The sequence below is a fragment of the Syngnathus leptorhynchus genome, chromosome 16 (genome assembly GCF_054491065.1).
Source record: "Syngnathus leptorhynchus isolate UIUO chromosome 16, UIUO_Slep, whole genome shotgun sequence".
Classification (NCBI taxonomy): Eukaryota; Metazoa; Chordata; class Actinopteri; order Syngnathiformes; family Syngnathidae; genus Syngnathus; species Syngnathus leptorhynchus.
This window is the reverse complement of record NC_141210.1, coordinates 7,965,848-7,986,843: the sequence shown is the minus strand read 5'-3', so window position 1 is coordinate 7,986,843 and position 20,996 is coordinate 7,965,848. Positions and strand designations below refer to the sequence as shown.

Genomic DNA, 20,996 nt, shown 5'->3' with positions numbered 1-20,996 from the left:
TGGAAAAGAAAGTTAATCTCCATGAAGATTATGATATCCTGCCAATTGTTCTACATTTGCATTTCAGGTTTCTCTTGTCTAAAAACACAGCAGGGTCACATTGAGTCTTGACCATTTTAGGTGTCAACAAAAATGGGAGGCTTAAAATGTAAAGTCTCACCTGTTGTATTAATGACCAATTGACTTTCAAATACAAATTAGGCCGTATTATTCATTCATTGGCACATCTTTGCTGCAAACCTCTGCTTTACATTTGAAGCCAAACAGGATTTAATAATTTGGGACTGAATTATAGCCTCAAGTACTTCCTTTTATTGCCTTGCGTGCCCTATGGAAATTATTTTCAAATGTGTATGGATGAACATTTTCATTTGAAATAGTACTGCAGCAAATGTTTCACTTGAACCCCTCCCCAAAAATGCATTTACAATAGGATTCTAAAATGGGTAGGAATTGTAATGATTTAAAGTGGTAATTATAGCATTTGCTTAATTTTCTTTTTTTTCCAGCTACACAGTTGATTTAGGACAGAGGTCCCCGACCACCGGGAGCACAAAAAGTCTTTTATCGACTATCAATTAATTTAGGTCAAGACGCTCGTCCCGGTCACGTAACGTTCCCCCAGTCGAGCCTGCAAAGCTACAGAGCAGATACTTAATGGTGAGTTTATTTATGCGGTTTGTATTGTAAATTATTTATATAGAGGCCGATCCATGAAAATATTGCAACATGTAACCGGTTCGTGGTGCATAAAAGGAAAAGTAAATGAAATTCCATTTAGACAGTGAATTCATTTTATTACCAACTTAAATAGGAAGTATAAATAAACATTTAAGTCAATAATTTAAAAAGTCAAAACTGTAACTATCATTAAAATAATTTAATTCATTAAAACCAAATTAAATGAAATAAATTACAATAATATGCCATCCTTTGACAAGATGATGGGGGGGGGGGTAGAGATGGCGTCCATTTCCACTAGTGGGAAAGTGTTGGCCCATCATTTCTGCCGCTTGCATCCGCCATTTTATCCTCACGATGTCCAGCACCCGGCCCATGTAGTACCAGTCACGTGGGCCTGATCACTAGCAACTCGTCCGACCACCATACCGGCATCTGCGGTAGGGGGGGTGGGGCGTGTGCACCTCAGTGGGCAGGTTCTGGTCCACAAAAATGTTCCAAAATCATTCTTAGTCTGACCAATCACCTGTGAACCTGGGAAAAAAAGAAAAACTCTTTCAGGGAGATCACCCACTTAATATATATAATGCCCCCCCCCCCAAATCACATATCCTCAGACTCTGCCATGTCAAGAGCAGAGCAGCACTTTAATCAACAGGAATTTTCTGAGCCCAGTGCAATCCATCACAGAATATATACATTTACAAAAATTAAATCACAATTCTATATCACCTCTATGTCTTGACGACCAGCTTTGGGAAGCCTCGAGAGGCCACAGAGATGCCCAACCCTGGTGGGTCCACACATGGATGATACCATAATAGTCTCAAATGGGGATCTACAAAGATAAGAGAACAAAGGTTAAAAATGAGGTCGTGGTCATAAAATCTATAACTTTTGTCAATTAGTCTCCTCAGAAACTCTGGCTTGTCAGGGCCAAAGTTGCACAGAATCTCCATGTGGTCTCAGAGCCCAGTGCATGTCATCCCAGGAGAAAAAATGTGGGGGAAAAAAAAAATAAAAAATCAAAGAAAACGACTAACATTTGAGGAACAGTTGAGTTAGCTCGTAGCTACTTAAGTATCTGGAAAGCTAACCACGTGTCCAAGAGGCCTACTTGAACGAGACTCAATTGATCAAATGCGCAGATTTAACTTCCCCGCCGATTAATCCATGACGCGCATTGGAGTACTTTAGCTGTAAAAGAGTAGTAAGGTGTGATTGTAATTTGGTTAAATAAAATGCTAGTACGGAGCGTGAAAGTAGTGCAGAAAACAATGGCACATAAAATTTAAAACAACGCTCAAAACCTCTGCAGCCATGCAAAATATATATCAGTCAATTTGGTTTATAATTTGAGATTTAAAGATGAGTACTACCTCATGGGTCCAAGTGTCGAATGAAAATGAACGAATCATTTTCCGCAACTCGATTTTATGCTCGTTTACTGGCTTCCGGTCACATTCTTCTTCTGCACTGCCATCGCATGGACGGAGGGCATCCTGCAACTGCAAAGCGGTTGAACAAAACCCCACTTCACTAATTTGCCAGTTCATTTCAGTACTGCCTCGCCGATTAGCTGATGACATGAGACGCTCACTACTATTATTACAATATTAATGAATAGTGACAACTTGGTTTTGATTAACTGACAACACGAGTAATGAATATAAAGATTATGTTTCAAGTCATGCCAGCCGGCGTAGTTCTGTTTCATTCTGAATTATGTTTGATGGCATAATGAACTTTTCCCTCATTTAACAGTCCACTTGAAAGGCAGCGTCTCCTGTCTCCGTGTCTGCTAACATTGTAACCACAGGACATCCCAGTGTGTCCTGTCTTGTTGTAGGCTTTTGATGGCAGGATGACTAACGGCTGCATTAGCCTCTGTTGACTGTTGCTTCCAGCCGTCGGCATTACAACGCAACAGCTGCATCAGCCGGCTTACTACAAGGCAAGTTGGAACACGGTCAGACTGCACGAGAGCTACATAACATGAGGTAATACCAGACACAAACATGAGTTCCAGGAACTATCAGTCTCTTACTCGTACTTCCCTGAACTAAAAGTTGCCAATCAGATATGTTTCTATGCTCACCCTAACCCCCAAAGGGTCAGGTTCCGGAATCCCTAAAAAGTACTGCCCATTGTGTCCAAAGTGCTATCCCCCTAGCATGACCTTCTTTTAGCTGTGGACAATCAGATTTTCAGACTCCCACAGAAAGGTTCTGGACCTCTTAAAAGTACACCAACTCAAACAGGGTCTTGTTTTGACCCTGACCTTTGACACACAATGAATCATTTTGCTCCTTCAAAAGTTTGTCGTAAAGTTTCTGCTGCCAAAAAGCGCCTGTACTTGTTCTGGAGGGGGTCCTGATGCGCACTCACACACACATACATACACACACACACATGCACGCACACACGTACACACACACACGCCGGATGTGTCTTCCAGCTGTGCTTGCAGGGGAATGCTGAGGGGGTAAAGAGGAAAATGTGCTGCTTTTAGATTTTTTTTGTGGGGCAATAAAGTTAGTAATGACACACACACACACACACACACAGTGTGTGGATGAAGTTGAATACGGCGAGCTCACAGGCAGCAAGAATCGGGATACAAAGAACAAGAGAGTCCTGCAGCTGTTTCGGGAGGTAAAAGAGAGAAGCAGGGTCTAAGTGAAGAAAGAAAAAACGAGGTAGAGGACAGAGGGAGGAGGAGCGAGGCTGCTTGTGGGGGGAGCAGGAAGAGGAGGCCAACTCATCTGACACAAGCGCAAAAGAGCCAAAGGGAAGGGAGACGATCGGGAGCGGCACCGTGCAACTGCCGCTTGGAAAAGTCCAGAAGACAAGAAAAGGATTAAAAAAAAAAAAGGTCAAAGATTACATGGGAAGTGGCCACGTTGACAAACAGAAGAAGAAAACTTGCAAAGTAAGTATCTGTTTTTTCCATGTGTGTGCGCGTGCTGAGTTATGTCTGACAGATGAAAACGGGGGCAAGGGGGGGGGTAAAGTGACGCCCGCTTGGCTGCGGGATTCGAGTTCGCTCGGTTGCCGGGAAGCACTACAGGAACTTTTTTTTCAACTACTCCAAAAGTTAAGAATTCAATTCTGGAATCTTACCCTACTTTTGTCTCATTTGGGGCCTCTGCAATCATCTGCAAATAGTGAACTTGGCATGCATTGAAGAAAAAAAAAAAAAGTTCAAGTTGAGGCCTCTGGACGTGAAAACCAAAGCTGATTAGTGCCGCTTTGCTTTGTGTGCCAAAGCCTATTTGAACAGCAACAAGACCGCTTTTAAAAATTCAACAATTTAGCCTTGGATGTCTGATGACAAGATATCGACATAAGGATGATGACATTCATGAGCCGTTTCATTCAGCTCGATGTCTAACGCAAGAATGCCAAATCACATTCCAATTCAGGACTTTTTACATACTAGTTCTCTTCCAAAACGAGTCAACTGTAACGAGTCAAGTGATGACACGTATCATAAATGTTACAATGTTTCCAGGTTGTAGCACTTCGCTGGTTAATTTTCAGAATTTTGTCAACTGTTGGTCTGTAAATCAAGTTGAAACAACTCTAACAAGAGTCCATTTTAAAAAAACAAACCGTTTACTGTTGGATTGCTGACAGTGATGACACAAGTAATTTGTCTAAAGATGATGCTACGAGCTGTAGCAACCCGCTTCTGTGTTTAATTCGGCCTGATACAGTATCCCATCGACTTAATATAAACAGGTGACTTAAAACCTGCAACAGTGCCATCTAAAAGTTGTACTCCATTCCCGCCTTGTCGATACAACACAGGAAGTGGAGGTCAGGGTTCAGATGGACAACAATTCATGACCTCTGTCGGGGTTATCCCACTCTCACCAGAGAACGTGAACGAGACAAACGGGGCGAGGCGAGAGCATGTGATGATGCGGGGAAAGAGCCTTGGTCCTCTGGATGGGAAGATGGACGCCGTGTTAGCATTAGCAAGCGTGGGAACCAAGTTGAATTTGGACAGGAAGTCGCTAGTCGCACGTTCCCACCGGTTCTATTTTTGGGGCTCACTGAGTTAAAAATTGGCTGATTTGAATACAACAAAACCTGATTTATCTGCGTGGCCATGACAGGCTGCTTAGCGGCTAGCAAAGTTAACGTCATGGGATGATTGCGCTTGGGGTGATTGGAGTGATGTGATTTGGTGATTTTTTTACTTGTTTGTTTGTTCAAATTAAGCTTGTTAAAAGCAGTTGACACATTAAGCAATGCATCCTTAGTGGCACTTGTTGACATTAGATTTGATTGGCTAGCTAACTATAGGTGACATGACACTAATGAAACACTGCTTCGTCTACAGGCACCAAAATGTCGACACTGCCAGCCAACAACCGTGAGGATGTGAACAATCGCAGCTTCTGGATGGTAAGATGATGTTGAGTACTGTTTTCCAAAGTAAAATCAGATGTGTGTATATGTGTGTGCATGTGTGTTTATAATGGAGTTTAAACACATGACAAGTGTCGTCTGCCTCGGAGGCTGCAGCACTCTTGTAGCTAACAAGGTGTTCTTTGTTAAAACTTAAATGGAAGTCCGCCATTATGACTCAGAAGCTTGAACGAAGATTTGCTCCTGATTATGTTTCACGTGACACAAATGTTGAATCCAAATCATATTAGAATCAAACTACTTCCTGCTCTTTCAATTTTCATGCAGGATGAGAAAATATTTTGGCTTTTGGCAATGTGACATTCATTAGAGAGGCCCCCCCACCTCCCCCTTCTTTGTTTCCAGTTAGCATGCTACGCTACACTAATTGGATGCAGCTCACAGTTGAGACACAAGAAGCACTGTGCCTCCAAGTCATCGCCTGTTCCCTGAGTGTGCAGCCATTCCCTTAATGCACAATTCATTTCATTTTAGATACCAACTGTTACCAAGTTAGCATTTTATTAATTCTCATTCTTAGTTATTGATTATTATTTATCTTTATTTATCATTAGTAATATATGTTTCAAATTATTTTAGTACCTAATTTCTTAGGTGGAACATATTTCTGCTATATGTTAGCATTCTTACAACTAGCATGTTATCATGCAAATCATGCATAGCTTGTATTAGTGATGTTGCCAAGCATTGTTGCGGACCACAAAGAGAGCCCAAAACACACACACAAACACAAACACACACACACCAGAACATGGCTATTAGCATTGGACTAGTCAGGGTAGCCTTCCAGACTTCCCAGAATCCCTTGCAAGCACAATGTAGAACCTCTGCTGCTGCTAGCTTGCTAGCATCTGCCAACTGGTTTTGGGCTGTGTTGTTTCCGTTGGCCCGTCGGCAGATTCCTCAGCTGGTTCTGTTTAAGGAAGACACACTCGCATACACACACGCACCCGCGTGCGCGAACGCACACACACACACACACACACACACACACACACACACACACACACACACACACACACACACACACACACACACACACACACACACGCACACACACTGTGAAGCCCTTACTAAAACAGACTACGAGAAGAAAATCTAACATTCAAATAGACAAACTGATGGCAATGACAATGGGATTGCCACATTGTAATTTACATTTGAAAGACTCTGAAGGACTTTTATCTATAATTTATCTCAATCCTATGAGAATGTCCTGTGATGTCACGAAAAGGTGACTTACTGTCGAACTGACAGTAAAAAGACTGCAAGAAGAGTCAAAGTATGCCAGGAAACTTTGGACTGTGACGTCCAAGTTCCACATCCACAATCTGGCCTCATTTGCTCTCTTCTTGGACTGTGTGACCTTTGGCGTCCTCTGGTGGCTGCACTGGTAACAGCAGACCCAGAAACCACATGGAAGAAATGTCTTAACTTTGAATGACATCCCACAGAACTCTGACCTTTTCATTCGCAGGCAAGATGAGGAACATTATTGAGTTTGAAGGTCTGGTCTCTTTGTGTTTGTAGCCTGGCAACTACCAGCGCACGGTGCGACGCACGGAGGACACCTTCCAGGCGTGCGGCGACCTGGCGACATGCATCCAGGAGCGAGCCCGAGTAGAGCGTCAGTACGCGATGCAGCTAAGCGAGTGGAGCAACAAGTGGAAGCCACACGTGGACTCCAGTGAGTCTCTCACCACTCAAACTTGTCTCTTGTCACTAAAACTTGCTCTCAAGACCAGCATCTTCACTTTGAATGAGAACCTACCCTCTGGCTAAAATCTTTCCTTAGGCCTGGGATATTTTCTTGAAACCTAAACTTTGGAAAGATTAAAACTTAGCAAGATTTGACCTTCCTCTTCCTCAGGTCCCCTGTATGGGTCCCTGCTGAAGGCCTGGCAGTGTTTTCTGTCTTCAACTGACCGTCTGGCGTCTCTGCACGCGTCCATCTGCCGCTCCCTGGTGACCGAGGATGTTGAGAGGCTGAGGACCTGGCAGAAGGACGCCTTCACCAAGAAGATCTTTGGGGGTTTCAAGGAGGCCCAGGACGCCGAGACCGGCTATGCCAGAGCACAGAAGCCTTGGACCAAACGCCTCAAAAAGGTTAGTAGAAGTCACGATATTCAAAGTTAAAAAAAAAAAAAACCAGTGGAAAATTACCAAGGTTAAGAAAAGCTTTTGATTTGGATTTTTGTTTTATCAGTTGGACAAAGCCAGGCGGGCGTACCACAAGGCGAGCCGCAAGGAACACGTCGCCCGGGAGCGTGAGTCGCAGGCACGAGCCAATCAGAACATGGCGGCGGACAAGCAGAAGAAGATTCAGGAAGACCGAGAGATGGTGCAGCAGGAGGCACACAAGGTAAGGCCGTAAAATAATTGTCATTTTTTAATTTTGCTGGTTGTCTATCAAATTGGTCTCATGAAATAATTGCTTAATTGATTTATTGTCAATGATCGAATCAATCAAAATGGTTAAACGAGAGAATAGAGCATTTTGGATGTAGCCGGTGGACCATGGTGTTCCCACCCCTGCTTTGGCACACCAGAAGTCCCTTTTAAGGGTATGGCACTTCCATCTGTATGTCAGGTGCGAGCCCGCTATGAGAAAGTACTGGAGGAGACCAATCGCTACGCCCCTCGCTACATGGAGGAGATGGAGGCCATCTTTGAGCAGTCACAGGAGGAGGAGCGCAAGAGGATCCTCTTCCTCAAGCAGGCCCTCCTCTCTTTCGACAAGCACCTCGACGTCACCGCCAACGACAGGTAGCTCGCCACACCCGGGTCGGTTCAAATCAATTTCATGTAGTTTATTCAAAAGACATTTGCGCAACTTCAGAAGACAGCACTGTATTTCAATGAAACTCCACCAAATTCAAAAGTAGCTGACATTAAACGCCATTCATTTAAATGAACTTCCAAAGTACTGTTGTATATCTTAAATGAATTTCTGAGGTAGCACTGTATATTCAAATGAGCTTCAAGGGTACCACTGCATATTTTCAAGATCTTCACTCAAAAGCACCATTGTGTATGTAAATCAATGCAGCATTTATAACAGGCCTGCTCTCCCAACTTCCCACCTGTGTCGGACTAACAGGAAAATAAAATTCCTCCCTGCTCATAAATACATGCCGGTCAGCACTTAATGAAATTAATAATTCATCATCTGCACGTTGATCAACAACATCGATCACTCTCTTGTTTTTGTCGTTGCGCAGCGCAAAGGAAGTTTACAGCCAGCTACGCGAGACGGTGGCGGCCATCGACGAGCACGAGGACCTCCGTTGGTGGAAGAACACGCACGGGCCCGGCATGCCCACTGATTGGCCACACTTCCAGGTGCTTCTCGAGGCTATATGCTAAAGCTTTAAATGCTAGGCTAATTAGCTTAGCATTTAAATAGGAACCACGCGCACTTAACTATTGACAGGCATGAGCTGGTTAACTAGCTTCCATGTTAGTAAGAAGCAAACATTAAACACTTAGCCATAAAGTCAACACATGTTCTAGGGTTTGGCAGAACATGCTAGTTGTGAGCTAACATTTACTTATGCTAACATGCTAATCATGTTGTTGTTTTTTGTCTTTGAATTGATGTTCAGGAATGGATTCCTGAGAAAAAAAAAAAAAAAGGGATGGAGGTGGTTGGAGAGAAAGCAACATTAGAGAAGAGGTAAAGAAATTGAAGGCAAAAGTTGTAGAAATTAAGATGATGATTAAGAAATATTCAATAACTCATTTTTCTTTAGTGCAAAGATTATCGGTGTGAGAGTGAGAGCCTTGTACGACTACGTCGGCCAGGAAACAGATGAACTCTCCTTCAAAGCTGGTGAACATCATTGTCAACTTTGTTTTTTGCATTTGTGCTTGACAAACAAAAACGTGACAATCATTTTTGTAGGCGAAGAGTTCTTGAAGACCGAGGAAGAGGACGACCAAGGATGGTGTAGGGGGGTGAAGGACGGTGGCCTGGAGGGACTTTATCCCGCTAATTACGTGGAGGTGGTCTAGTGGGAAAAAATCATATTTAACTGAGTTGATAATTTGTCTTCTGTGGATGTTTTGTTTGTAAAAACAAATGCTGTACAAAAAAGTAGCTGTTAGCCAAAGATCTGTGAACATTTTAACATGCAGAGATTAAGATTTTTGTTTTCTAGAAGATTAACCATAGCGATCACAAATTTTTCCTTTCATGAGGAAATTGAATTCCAAAGTTCTAGTCCGAAGATAGGTTTTGTTACAAATGTTGAGTGTGTGTTATGAAGTTACATCACAAAATTTAATCACAAAGGCACGTCAAAAATAGTGCGTGACGAAGGTATGTTGCAAATATGTTACGAATCTATATTTTGGGCATATGTTACAAAGGTACATTATGAAGTAACTTTTTTAAGCTGCATTAGACATTTGTTTCGAATGGACGCTTCAAATGTACATCAATGAATTCACATTACTACAGTACGTTATGAAGGTACGTTATTTCAAGCACATTTGTGATGCTAACGAGACGCATGCCGAGTGCCAAGCAGTAAGTAATTGTCACTTTAAACAAGTCACTTCCTCGAAGCTATGTTTCACTTAGCAAGGAATACCACTTTTGGAAAACGTGTTCCTTTAAATATATATCTATAAATCGTATCTGTTACTTTATGAATGTCTATGTTTACGTATTAGAAAGTTGCATTCCATTTTGGTCTTAACCACTAGGCTATGTGTGTATAAAACCCAAACTATTTTTTTTTTTTTTAGGAAATAAACATTTGAAACGCTCGTGTGTGAGTCATGGCGCCGTCACAATTGGGAGACTCCACTCGTGCACGCAAACGCACCCAGAGACACTCAGGGTGACCACGCGGGTGACAGCAGGTCAAACGTTGCTCTTTATCCAGACATCACTAGTCGACTCACGAGTGCCTCTGACGTCCACATTTTGCCGCCAGCCTTGCACCAGCGATGACGAATCGGCTAGCTCCAAGACACACGCACACACAGACACACACACACACACCACGTGCACACACATGACTGTCGATGCTTTTACTGCCAAACAGCCCCCTTCTAAATGCGGATTTAATTTACACTAATGATCAAAATAGTCTTGCGTGATCTTATGGACAGCATTTCGCTACAATTGCACTTGTGTTTTTAAAGTGCTCTATAAATAAAGTTGAGTCTTTGAGTCGCCTCACTCTTGATAATAAAGCCTCCGTGCCTGTCGAGTTGAGTGCTTCCGGAATGCGAGCTGCACTCAAGGAGTTGTGATGATGAAGCGTCCTAGTGAACAAAATGAATAAAAGGTCTTGTGACACCTTGAAAACAATTGTTAAGTGCACCGCTTCATGGCAGCCAAGTGGCGAGAGGATGAAGACGTCATCTCGATTATTTTGTTTGCGGGAACGTTCATGAGGCCTGACAAGCATAGTTGACGACCGGAGTGCGTGTTTTTCTTTTTGTCTGCCAGCGACGACTTTGCTGGCCTCTTGGCCTCCGTCCACTGAAGCCTTTAAATTGTATTAATGTCAATGTCTCTACTTTTTGTCTATGTTATAGTATTTTAGAAAGACCTACGGACAGGTTGCTCCTCTAATGGAGGGGCACAGTATGGCATTGTGGAAAAAAGGGCTGTGTTTTGTAGCGTTGCTTATTACAGCAGAAACTACCACATGGTGGTTCTGGTGGGACAAACTCAACTAAGCATCATCCAGCAGAGAGCGCTATGACATCAACAGCCTCAGTGAGGAGGCGAGCCGGCATCTTGCCGACAGGGCGGCAGGCTGGCTGACGGCCTAATGGGAAAATGACTTTATTCCCTCATCTCTCACGCACCGACTGCACGAAACTTTGCGTCGTCATGGCGACGGTGAGCTACCGAGGCGGCGCCATAATTAAGAGAGCAGCAGAGCTCGCTGGGGTGACTTCTTACATTTGCAGTAAGTCAATGATGGAGTGTGTGTGTGTGTGTGTGTGTGTGTGTGTGTGTGTGCTGCATGTAACATATGATGCGCCTATAATGTGTGTGCGCGCGAGTGTGTTTGTGCGCGCGTGTGTGTGTTGGGGATATTAGTCATCTTTTGAGTTATGATCTTTTGAGTTATAAAAGACTGCAACCTTTATACTGCTACATGTCACATGCAGCACACACACTGGGGCACAAACCTGCATACACACAAAAACACATACATGCACACTATCAAACTTTGACGATTCATCCACATACTCACCATTGTTAGTGTAAGCCTGCTGCCCTTTTTGACTAATAAACTTACAATTTGGCATTTGTGGCACCCACACACACACCTTGGTCCTCTGGGGTGGGTTGTGCTGCACCCTCGTGACACTCGCTCTTTGTTACTCATTTGTGGTCGTCCGCAGGGATCCGTCCCTGGTTGCGGTGCATTCAAGTGAAGGGGATTTGTGTGGGATATTTTTGTGCTCAGCAGGTGGACAAGTGGTAGAAATCTTTTTTTTTTTTTTCCTCTGGACAGCTTTCTTGGTCCTGCTTGTTGATGTTGTTCTCATTGCAGTTTGCCGCTTTTCTTGTTCTTGCCGACCTGACTCGTGCCCTGGCTGCTCCTCTGGGGTCCACATTGGTGATGGTAGAGTTGTTCTCTGGCCCACTGGACTTATCCTCGCCTCAGGTGTGAATTTCCACTGAGATGACGTTCAAAAGTCCCGTGCTGGAGCCAGGCAACGTGCCCATGCCTCAGCAAGGTGGCAGAATATTGGGGGACTCTTTAGTGTGACAAGTCTGTGTGTGTGTGTGTGTGTGTGTGTGTGTGTATATGTATACTGTATACTGTATACTGTTGGAGAGTCTGTTTGTGCCTGTTAGCGTTAGTGTGTGTATAAGAATGTGTTTGTGTGGGTGTGTGCGTAGGAGTTTGTGTATGCGTGTATGGCGTGTAGGTTTGTGTGCCTGTAGAAATGTGTGTGTGTTGAAGTAAAAATGCGCAAGTGTGTGTTAAAATGTGAATGTGTGTGTGTAGGATGGGTAGCTAGAAGTCTGCACGCGTGTGTGTTTGTATCCGCCTATGCAGCTCTCAAGGGGTTCAGCAGTCAAGCAGGACAAATTAACCCTTTGTTGTTGTTGTTTTTTTTTTCACTTCCACAACCTGAGGTGCACACACACACACACACACACACACACACACACACACACACACACACACACACACACACACACACACACACACACACACACATGCGCGTTGTGGCCAGGTTAGGACCCGGCGGGCCGCTGAAGTGCACCGGGATGCGTGGTGACTGCGGCGTTCCAGGTGAGGGAACGTGTTTGCTGCGCTGCTGTCAAGCACAGGAAACATCACAGCTCAAGAAAACAAACAGGCGCAATGCAAGTGGAGCGCAAAGCTCCAGCAAGGCCAAGCAGACGTGATTACTCCGTGCAGGTAACGCACTAACTGCACACGTCTCATTTTAAAAGTCCTCTGTTAGTGTCTTCAATCATGAAAAACGCATTTAGTGTTGTGAACAAGTCAAAATGTAGAAATTAGAAGATTATATTATGATGATGGAGAAGGGGAGGAGAGAAGGCAGCGAGAAGGTTAACCGACACTTGAGCATCCGGCAGCCAGATGGTCGTGCGGCGCGCTTATTAGAGCGACACACACACACACACACACACACACACACACACACACACACACACACACACACACACACACACACACACACACACACACACACACACACACACACACACACACACACACACACACACACACACACACACACACACAGCATTGCCACATCAGCATGGCGTCGTGTTAACAATGTTGAGCGCCATTCCCAAGTCGTTTACATCCTTTTCATTTCCTGGTCTCAGTCTGATGCTCACAGCTAACTGGCTGCCATTGTATGGCGCCTCGTTAGCCACGCCCAACCAATCGTGCGACACCTTGCCGTCGTGTTTACGGTAGGGACGTTTGTCCAAAAAGCGTTTCTAGATTCAAGATGTACAATAACGCAGCCCCCCCCCCTCCTGTTTTTTCATGGGCTGGGCCTTCTTGGAGCCCCCCCAATACCCCCTGAAACTTCCCAACAACCTCCTATCTCAATTTAATGTATTTGGGATGCTCCCTCAAGGCAAAGTGCTTTGCTGCCGTAGCCCGACGATTCAAACGCCAGAAAAGTGCAGCCGCCTTTTCCAAAGCGCTTGTTTGACCGTGTCACCGCACGATGACAACAACAAGCAGATGAATTACAGCAATAACACCAAGCAGTAACAAGAGCACCAGGAAAAAGAACAGGAACAAGAAGATGAGAGACAGAAATAGATAAATCAGCAGCAGCAATAAGAACTTCAGAAACAGGAAAAAGAACATCACACACAAGAACCCCAGGAACACAAACAACAGGAAGACAACAGTCACAAACAAGAATGTCACCAACAAAGAATAGAAGAACAACAACGGGAACTAGGACAGTAGTGAACGCAACAGGCACAAGAACAGCAGCAAAAGCTACTTAAACAAGAGAAACACACGCAACTGGAACAAGAACACTGAAGGCAACAGCAAGAACATGAGCACCGACAGCGGCAAGAAAGGCAGCCAAAAGGAGCAGCAGGCGGCAGCTACCGGAAGAACAATAACACAGAAGCAGTCACAGGCGCGTGATTTACGCGTGAGGAACAGGCCCTGCGGGATGCGATTGGTCTCCCGGCTCGCGCAAAGACAAACGATGACACGCCAGAGCGAGAAAAATATCGCGTCACGGAAGGCAAACGTGTGCGTATAAAGTAGCCTCTAACTCACTAATGCTAAATCTTTTACGACTAAGCCCCAAAAAAGGTCTTCCAACCTCGCATTGTAAAACAAAGCATTTGGATGGCAGGTGCTGGTGAAGTTGTCTTGGTGAAGCAGCATGTGGCTCAACAAACAAAAGTGTTTGTTATCACGTTGGATAAATATTTTCCCTAGAGTGTTTTACCATCCAAAAATGGCATTCTGTACATCCGCGTTTTACTTTCTTTCAAGGAATACATTCGAAAGACCCCCTCATTCCCCTGGCAGACATAAGTAGGGAGTAAAAAGAAATAAAAAGTGAGTGACGGGTGACGGGGGAGTCGCGACAGACGCGCCGAAGCGAGCGGAAGCGGTGGGCGATCAGAAAGAAGGATGGTTGTCACGGCAACGGGCGATCATGAGCAGAAAAAGATGTACGGGAGAGGCGGCGGCAGACATGACGTGCTGACGCCAGAATAGGGGATCGTGTCAGGTGGGAGGGTGGAGGTTGTGGTGGGGGAGAGGCGGGGCGAGGCGGGGCCGGGGGGGCTCTTAAGAGACGAGAGGCCTCGGCCAGCCAAGTGTACTTAAAGCCTTTCGCTGGCTCAGGAGTTCTTCACTGTCAGGGATCCATAAAAGTGGAAGGCAGGCAGCAAGGGTTTAGTCAAGGTCAAAACTAGTTGAAAAGATAGACAAGACAAGCAAAAGGATCGGTCGCAGTCACATTGCTACTCGCCAGACTGTGAGACGAGACATTCGGTTTATTAATATTGTCGTATTGTTGTGCTGATATCTGTGTCAAGCTAAGCATTCTGTGATATTCATGGTAACATGCATTAAGTTGCAAACTTTGTTGTAATATCAGAACGTAATTGATTTGCTAAATGATTGATTGTTTGACACTGAATTGTGATTAACTTGTTTTTACACTTGTCTGTCTGCTTATTTGTTAAAAGCGTCACAAAGGAACGGATTATTTCGACAAGGCTGGTTAGCCATGATGGCTATTAATCATTTGGAGACCTTTAACGTGCTGACGCTACCTAAGCGCTAACAGTTGCAATAAAGGTCAACAGTCTTTTACTTTTAACTGGTGTTGCCATGGTGACAGATGGTCTGCAATTGCTGTCCAATATGTTTACCTGCGACTAACTTCCCGGTTTGAGTGACACTTGCGGGATCATACGACTGTACTCGTCATTGTGCAATATCACCGGTATCATCATGATACAAGCTGGGCCGCACGCTAGCTATGTTGTAACTGCTAGCCATTAGCATTATCCTTACATATACTGGCAAGAGCAGGTGGAGCAGACGGATGGACATGGTTGTTGATGATGATGTTGTCATCCATCTGTCTGGGAGTGATAGACCGACGACGGCACACTAATATGTCAATGCTGGCTGCTAATTGACTTTTGGAACAACTCCTGACGTTGATGTACTTCCATTATCTCACATGAACAGCAGTGGCTTCCACTTCTTACAGGATTGTTTTTTTGCATTTTTTTTTTTTGGGTGTTTAATTACCCACCGGTGGAAAGTTTGCAGAGAGAATATGAAGTGGACCTAATAATAGACTTAATAACTTTGTATGCGTGCCTCCTCTTCCCGCATCTTGTATTAATAGTAAAGTTTTCCCAAAAGAGTGGAGCCTGTTAAAGCTACAAATTTAACCATTTTTTGATACGAGATGCTCTGTGATATTAGCGCAATCACGATACTTGGTGTTTTGTGATACTCACAATATGACATGGCATTGCAAGACTATCGTGATTTAGCTTTACTCTTTTAGAGCGGAGTAGTTTTTCTTAAAGTGCTGGTACCCCGGCAGTTGTTTGCAAAAGAGTACAAACGAGCCTCCTAGGTTTGTTGTTGCCTCTTTTTTCCCCCTCTTTCTATGCTCACAATTCCATTATCTGACTCCCCGTGGCCTTCATCATCAGCAGTCTCCTCTTCCTCTCCTGCTGTCTCTGTTGAGTTTCTCAGTGTGTGTTGTGACAAGTGGTGTAGGTCACCGTTTAGCCACAATTAGCACACAATCATGGCCCTACACTTCAGGGGTACAAAAACAGCATATGGCAAAAAAATAAAATAAAAATACGAACATGATTGATAAATTCCTATGTCTTTATTGAGACTTTTTGCGGCTCTGCAGGATGCTATACAATTAGCACACAATCATGGCCTTACACTTCAGGGGTACAAAAACAGCATATGGCAAAAAATAAAATAAAAATACGATGATTGATAAATTCCTATGTCTTTATTGAGACTTTTTAGGGCTCTGCAGGATGCTACCGAGTCAAATCGGTTGCCAGGGCCGCCGGTGCTCACTGGCAACCCACGCTCTGGTACTGCTGGGCTGGCTGCAACCACCGCTTCCTGTTTATGTCGTGAGTGACGGGTCGCCGAGTCTGCCTGACAGCTCGTTAGCGAGGAGGCGGCCGTCAGTCATCAGGCCCAAAAAAATGAAAGGCGATGCTGAGACGATAGCCATTCTCAGTGGTCGCTTTATTAGCCCGCATGTGTTACGATAGTCTTCCCTTTTGCTTGTCAGGAACTTGGCAGCTTGGCAGGTGTGCCTAATCCAGAGTCCATCGCGTGCGGGTGAGGAGTCGCCCGTGTTCATCTCGCATTGTCGCCATCATGGCATGCCGCATCCATGCGAGGATGGCGGCAGAGGGGCGTCTTGAGGGGGCAAACGCGGCACTTTTCTACCGCTTACATAACCACAGAGCAGGCTGGTGCCGGGCTCAAACCCTTCGGGTCGACTTCGGGTCCCCTCTCTGCAGAGACGCTGCCCCCTCCCTCCGCTGCCCCCTCCCCTCCCAACCGTCTAATCACTTTGTCTGATAACTCTGATGAGATTTCTCCTGATGGATGCTGTATGTTACGGAGACAGACATCTCGCTGACATTCCAATTACATTTTCCTCACAGCCTGATCAACAAATCAAATCAGATTCTCTCCAGGAAAACAGACGCAACGGCGCCCTGCGAGGGCAACGCCGTTTTGGGAAAACAAACACGCTGGCCGAGCCTCGTTAGCCTCGGTGAGATGTTAGCAGCTTCCGTGAAATAAGCAACGACGACCTGTGCAGCTTTTTCACTTTGGCTTCACTTGCTCGTCATTGTGATCAACATGTGTGCTGGATTCGGAAACATTTGGTTTCCAGTCACACCCGTATCGTTATATCAGTTGTATTGTGACACTCTCGATATATCAGTGTCATAGTGCGTGCATATTGGTTCCATTTGTATTGTGATACTGGCTATATCATAAGATTAGCTGTGTCATAATACTTAGCATATTTTGGTTCTATACAGGCTAGGAATATTCGTGTTGATTGTATCGGGATACGAGCAGCATTGTCACCCTACTTGTATCGTGATACTCGTCGTATTGTGTCACTAGTAGCATTGACGAATGAAGTGCACCTTTATCTAGCTGTATCATGAATCTGGCTGCATTACAATACTGGCAGTATCATAATACTTGGTGTTTCATGCTACCAGCTATACAGTGAACTTGTGTCTTGATACTTGTTGTCTTGTGAGATTAGTAAGTAGTATCATAGTTGTATACTGGGGTATCATAGTCTTAATTGTGATGCCATAAATATCCCGAGACCAGCTGTATCATGTTACCCGTGTATCATGGTACTAGTTGTATCATCATACTAGCTGTATCGTGCTACAAAAAGCTTGAAAGTGGGCAGCTTATCGGGCAATTTAACGGCACAACTGTATCATGATGATACAGCTGTATCGACCTAACAGTGTCGTGACACCAGCTGTATAGTGGCACACTCGTAATTCCAGTAACTATACTGGAACCACACACGCACGCACACACACACACACACACACACACACACACACACACACACACACACACACACACACACACACACACACACACACACACACACACAAGCCCTCCACACCGCCGCCACCACCACCATTGGCACATCTCCAGGGACCCATCCAGCAGCAGCAGCAGTAGCAGCAGCACTATTGTTACTATAATTATGACCTAATCACAGCTGTAATAGCACAGATATGCTATACGTAGGTAGCGCATAAACACACACAAACACACACACGCGCGCAGGTACACACTCACACGCACACACACTCACACATGTCCCCTCTGGGCTGAGAGGGGCCATTACCCTCTATACACACGCACACACAGGCACACACACGTACACACACAGCAACACTTCCATACATCAGTGTGTCTTTAGTAGAGAGAGAGAGAGAGAGAGAGAGAGAGAGAGAAAGGAAGAGAGAGAGAGAGAGAGAGAGAGAAAGAAAGAGAGAGAGAGAGAGAGAGAGAAAGAGAGAGAGAGAGAGAGAGAGAGAGAGAGAGAGAGAGAGAGAGAGAGAGAGAGGCAGGGAATTAGTATTCCGAGCACAGGGCGGGAAGCTGAGAGCGAGCATCCAGCAAGGAAGGAGGAGGACGAAGAGGAGGAGGAAGAGGAGGGTTAGGAATATTAGAGCGAACAGGAGGGTTGCCATCATTTGCTCCATTTCTCTCCGACGTCGTCAGCACATGCCGGCGCGTGCGTGAGAGGAAGAGGAAGAAAGGGAAAGAGGTGGGAGGGAAAAAACACGCTGGGAATGCTTGCCTTTCTCGCTGTCCCCCTCCACTCGTGTTTTTACCTGACGTGACGGCAGCAAGTGGCGATATTTAGGCACGTTCCACGGTAGGCAAGCGCGCACTCTCACACGCCTATATCCCGTGACGTTCGCGCGCACATCAATGTCTTATGTGCAGCGCGCAAGGCGTTCATGTTGATTTTTTTTTGGCGGGGCGGGCACGTACTGTAGACGCTTTAACTTTGTATTTGAAAAAAAAAAAGGGCCGGCAGCAGCAGACGTTCTCGGATGACGCGCGCTCACGACAACCTGATGTGTGTGTGCGCCCGCGCGTCCGTCAACCATCTCCTCTCCTTTGCTTGCAGTTCTCGTGGGGCCACGCCCCTTTACCTTGACCACCGAATGTGATTCATGCAAATTGCAGGCGTGGCGCGTGCGTGAGCGCGTCCACCGAGGCTGCAAAAAAAAAAGGGTTTCTGTTCCAGCAGAACATGGCAGCGTGTGTGTAGCATCTACCCTCAACGTGTTTACTGTACGTACAAAGAGATACAGGACCTAGAGCAGGCTGCTAGGTCTCAACCAATCTCATCGTAAATCCCGCCCATAATGGCACAAAGACGGTGTCCAAACCGTAAGACGACAGGTGATGTCAAAGTCGTGACCTCTAGTTCTGATTGCGAGATCGGCCCATTTGTGAACCAGAAAAAAAAACACAGAAGGAAGGTGGAGCAGACAGGAGCAATCGAAAGCAGAAACATCTCATTAGGCATAACCGATGGATTAGCGGGGCAGATAAATGAGCCAAAGTGTGCTCGTTAAGTCGCCTGAGTCCTTAATAATAAAATAATTGAAGTGGTCCGTGCTTTGTCAACAATGTCGTGTGGTGAAGCTTTGTAAACAAGAAGTTGTACGTATGGCGTATCTTTGTCAACAAAGAGGCCGCGAATGTGATTGAAGGCGGACGCTATTGATCCATATCGTTCCTGGGTGGAACAACATGTTTTATTCAGTGTGCATGCTACTGCCGCTTTGTTTGGCTCTAATGATGGTGTCTCACTCTGTCCCAATGTCAGCATTCCCAAACCAAACCGGCTCCATTCCGCTCAGTTGTGGAATACGTTGGAAATCTGTGGAGCCCAGAGTTCAAAGCAAACATGGCGCATTGGCATTTTGCTGTTTTGCTGCCAACGGAACTGAAGTGAAATGCTTTTTGAATCCTGGTTCTTTTGTGAAGCACATTGAGTTACCTTGTGTATGAAATGCACTACGTAAATAAAGCCGCTGAGTCTTTGCTTTACTTTCACTCTGAAAAATAATCCCATCTAAATGTTTTGCTTGCCTTGAGTTTTGTATTCATCTTGATCGGAATCTACGAGTAAGGGAATTCTGTCGTCCCTTTTGCCACCCTCACTCCTAATTCTACAATTGTACTCCTTATCTGAAAAAGGGATTGCAAAATCCCTCATAAACATGCTTGGATTGGGATTTTTGGTAAATCTGAAATTGACTACCCAAGTAAGGATTAAGCAAGAATTCCATGACCTTTATTTTCCCTCTGGCCCTTTTCCCACCATTCCCAAATGTGATTCAATGACTCCGTCACTCTCGAAATAATCCCTTTCTAAATCTTCTGCTAGGGTTGGGATTTCTTATTTGTCATCACTCTCAAAAGAAATCCCAGAGTCAGAAATTCCAGCATATTTGTCTTCTCTCCTGTCAGATGTGCTCTTAATCTAGTCATTTTCAAATCCAGTCAAGGTGTAAAGAAAGACAGTGGAAATAATCCCACATCTCAAAGCGACGGGATTCTGTCATTTTCCCTTTTCCCAAATATAGGCAAGGTGTGTTATTCACACTGGATTAAGATTTTTGACATGGCCACTGATTTGCAAATAATCCCTCACAAACCTTCGACGTGGGTCGGGATTTGTCTTGAGTCTTTCTCTGAGTCTCTGTGCAAGGGAAACCCACCTTTCCCAGTCTTTTTCAAATCCACCCAATAGAGATTCTAAAATCCCGCCGCTCGGTTAATAATCTCTCATAAACTTCGCAATGTGTTGTTTATCGGGATCTCTGAGCAAGGAAATCCCAACGTCTACATCGTCAATCCTAACACCTTTACTCTTAATCCAGTCATTCCAAATTCCAGTCAGGCTATACAAAGAAATATTCACGCTTTTATGGAAATTATTTCTCACATGGCGTCTGATAGCATTGGTGTTTTTGTTGTTGTTTCACTTGTTTGCTTGTTTGGAATTTACAGCTCATGTAGTTTGGGGAAATTTTACATAGCAAAGAGAAGTGAAGCAAGCCAAAGTGTAATCTGGAATTTGGGTCGTTTTCTCTGCACTTTGCGCGCCGTTGATGTCGAAGTAGCTTTTATGGACTTCTCTGCCCAGCTGCGTTGTGGGAATTCCAGTCCACTGCTGGGAATGATGCAACATAAACAGCTCATCGCTTTTACGGCCTCTCGAATTGACAAAGTAATGGCAGACGTTAAAAAAAAAACAGAGCCGCACCT

General features: G+C 44.8%; 1 protein-coding gene, 1 long non-coding RNA gene and 2 other non-coding genes across 4 annotated transcripts; 1 reads left to right on the top strand and 3 right to left on the bottom strand.

Moving 5' to 3' along the window:
• Window positions 1-771: 771 nt before the first annotated feature.
• LOC147044653 (uncharacterized) lies at window positions 772-2,190 on the bottom strand. The gene is made up of 3 exons (XR_015068499.1): window positions 2,061-2,190; window positions 1,414-1,519; window positions 772-1,215 (listed from the first exon to the last, which is right to left on the bottom strand). It is a non-coding gene; the product is annotated as an uncharacterized LOC147044653 (long non-coding RNA).
• On the bottom strand, window positions 1,288-1,377 carry LOC147044655 (small nucleolar RNA SNORD88). The gene has a single exon (XR_015068587.1). It is a non-coding gene; the product is annotated as a small nucleolar RNA SNORD88 (small nucleolar RNA).
• LOC147044654 (small nucleolar RNA SNORD88) lies at window positions 1,588-1,678 on the bottom strand. The gene has a single exon (XR_015068585.1). It is a non-coding gene; the product is annotated as a small nucleolar RNA SNORD88 (small nucleolar RNA).
• A 961-nt stretch (window positions 2,191-3,151) lies between the features above and the next one.
• On the top strand, window positions 3,152-9,894 carry LOC147044652 (protein kinase C and casein kinase II substrate protein 3). Its single transcript, XM_085933840.1, has 10 exons — window positions 3,152-3,613; window positions 5,033-5,097; window positions 6,652-6,808; window positions 6,992-7,227; window positions 7,328-7,483; window positions 7,712-7,887; window positions 8,343-8,463; window positions 8,727-8,797; window positions 8,874-8,953; window positions 9,026-9,894. Exons 2-10 carry the CDS (start codon window positions 5,041-5,043, stop codon window positions 9,133-9,135), a joined length of 1,164 nt encoding a protein of 387 aa, XP_085789966.1. The 5' UTR covers window positions 3,152-3,613; window positions 5,033-5,040; the 3' UTR covers window positions 9,136-9,894.
• The last annotated feature ends 11,102 nt before the right edge of the window (window positions 9,895-20,996 follow it).

Coding starts and splice junctions, on each gene's coding strand:
- LOC147044652 (XM_085933840.1), top strand. CDS start 5,041: ATGTCGACACTGCCAGCCAACAACCGTGAGGATGTGAACAATCGCAGC. Junction 5,098..6,651: donor ACAATCGCAGCTTCTGGATG/GTAAGATGATGT, acceptor TTGTGTTTGTAG/CCTGGCAACTACCAGCGCAC. Junction 8,798..8,873: donor AAAGCAACATTAGAGAAGAG/GTAAAGAAATTG, acceptor ATTTTTCTTTAG/TGCAAAGATTATCGGTGTGA.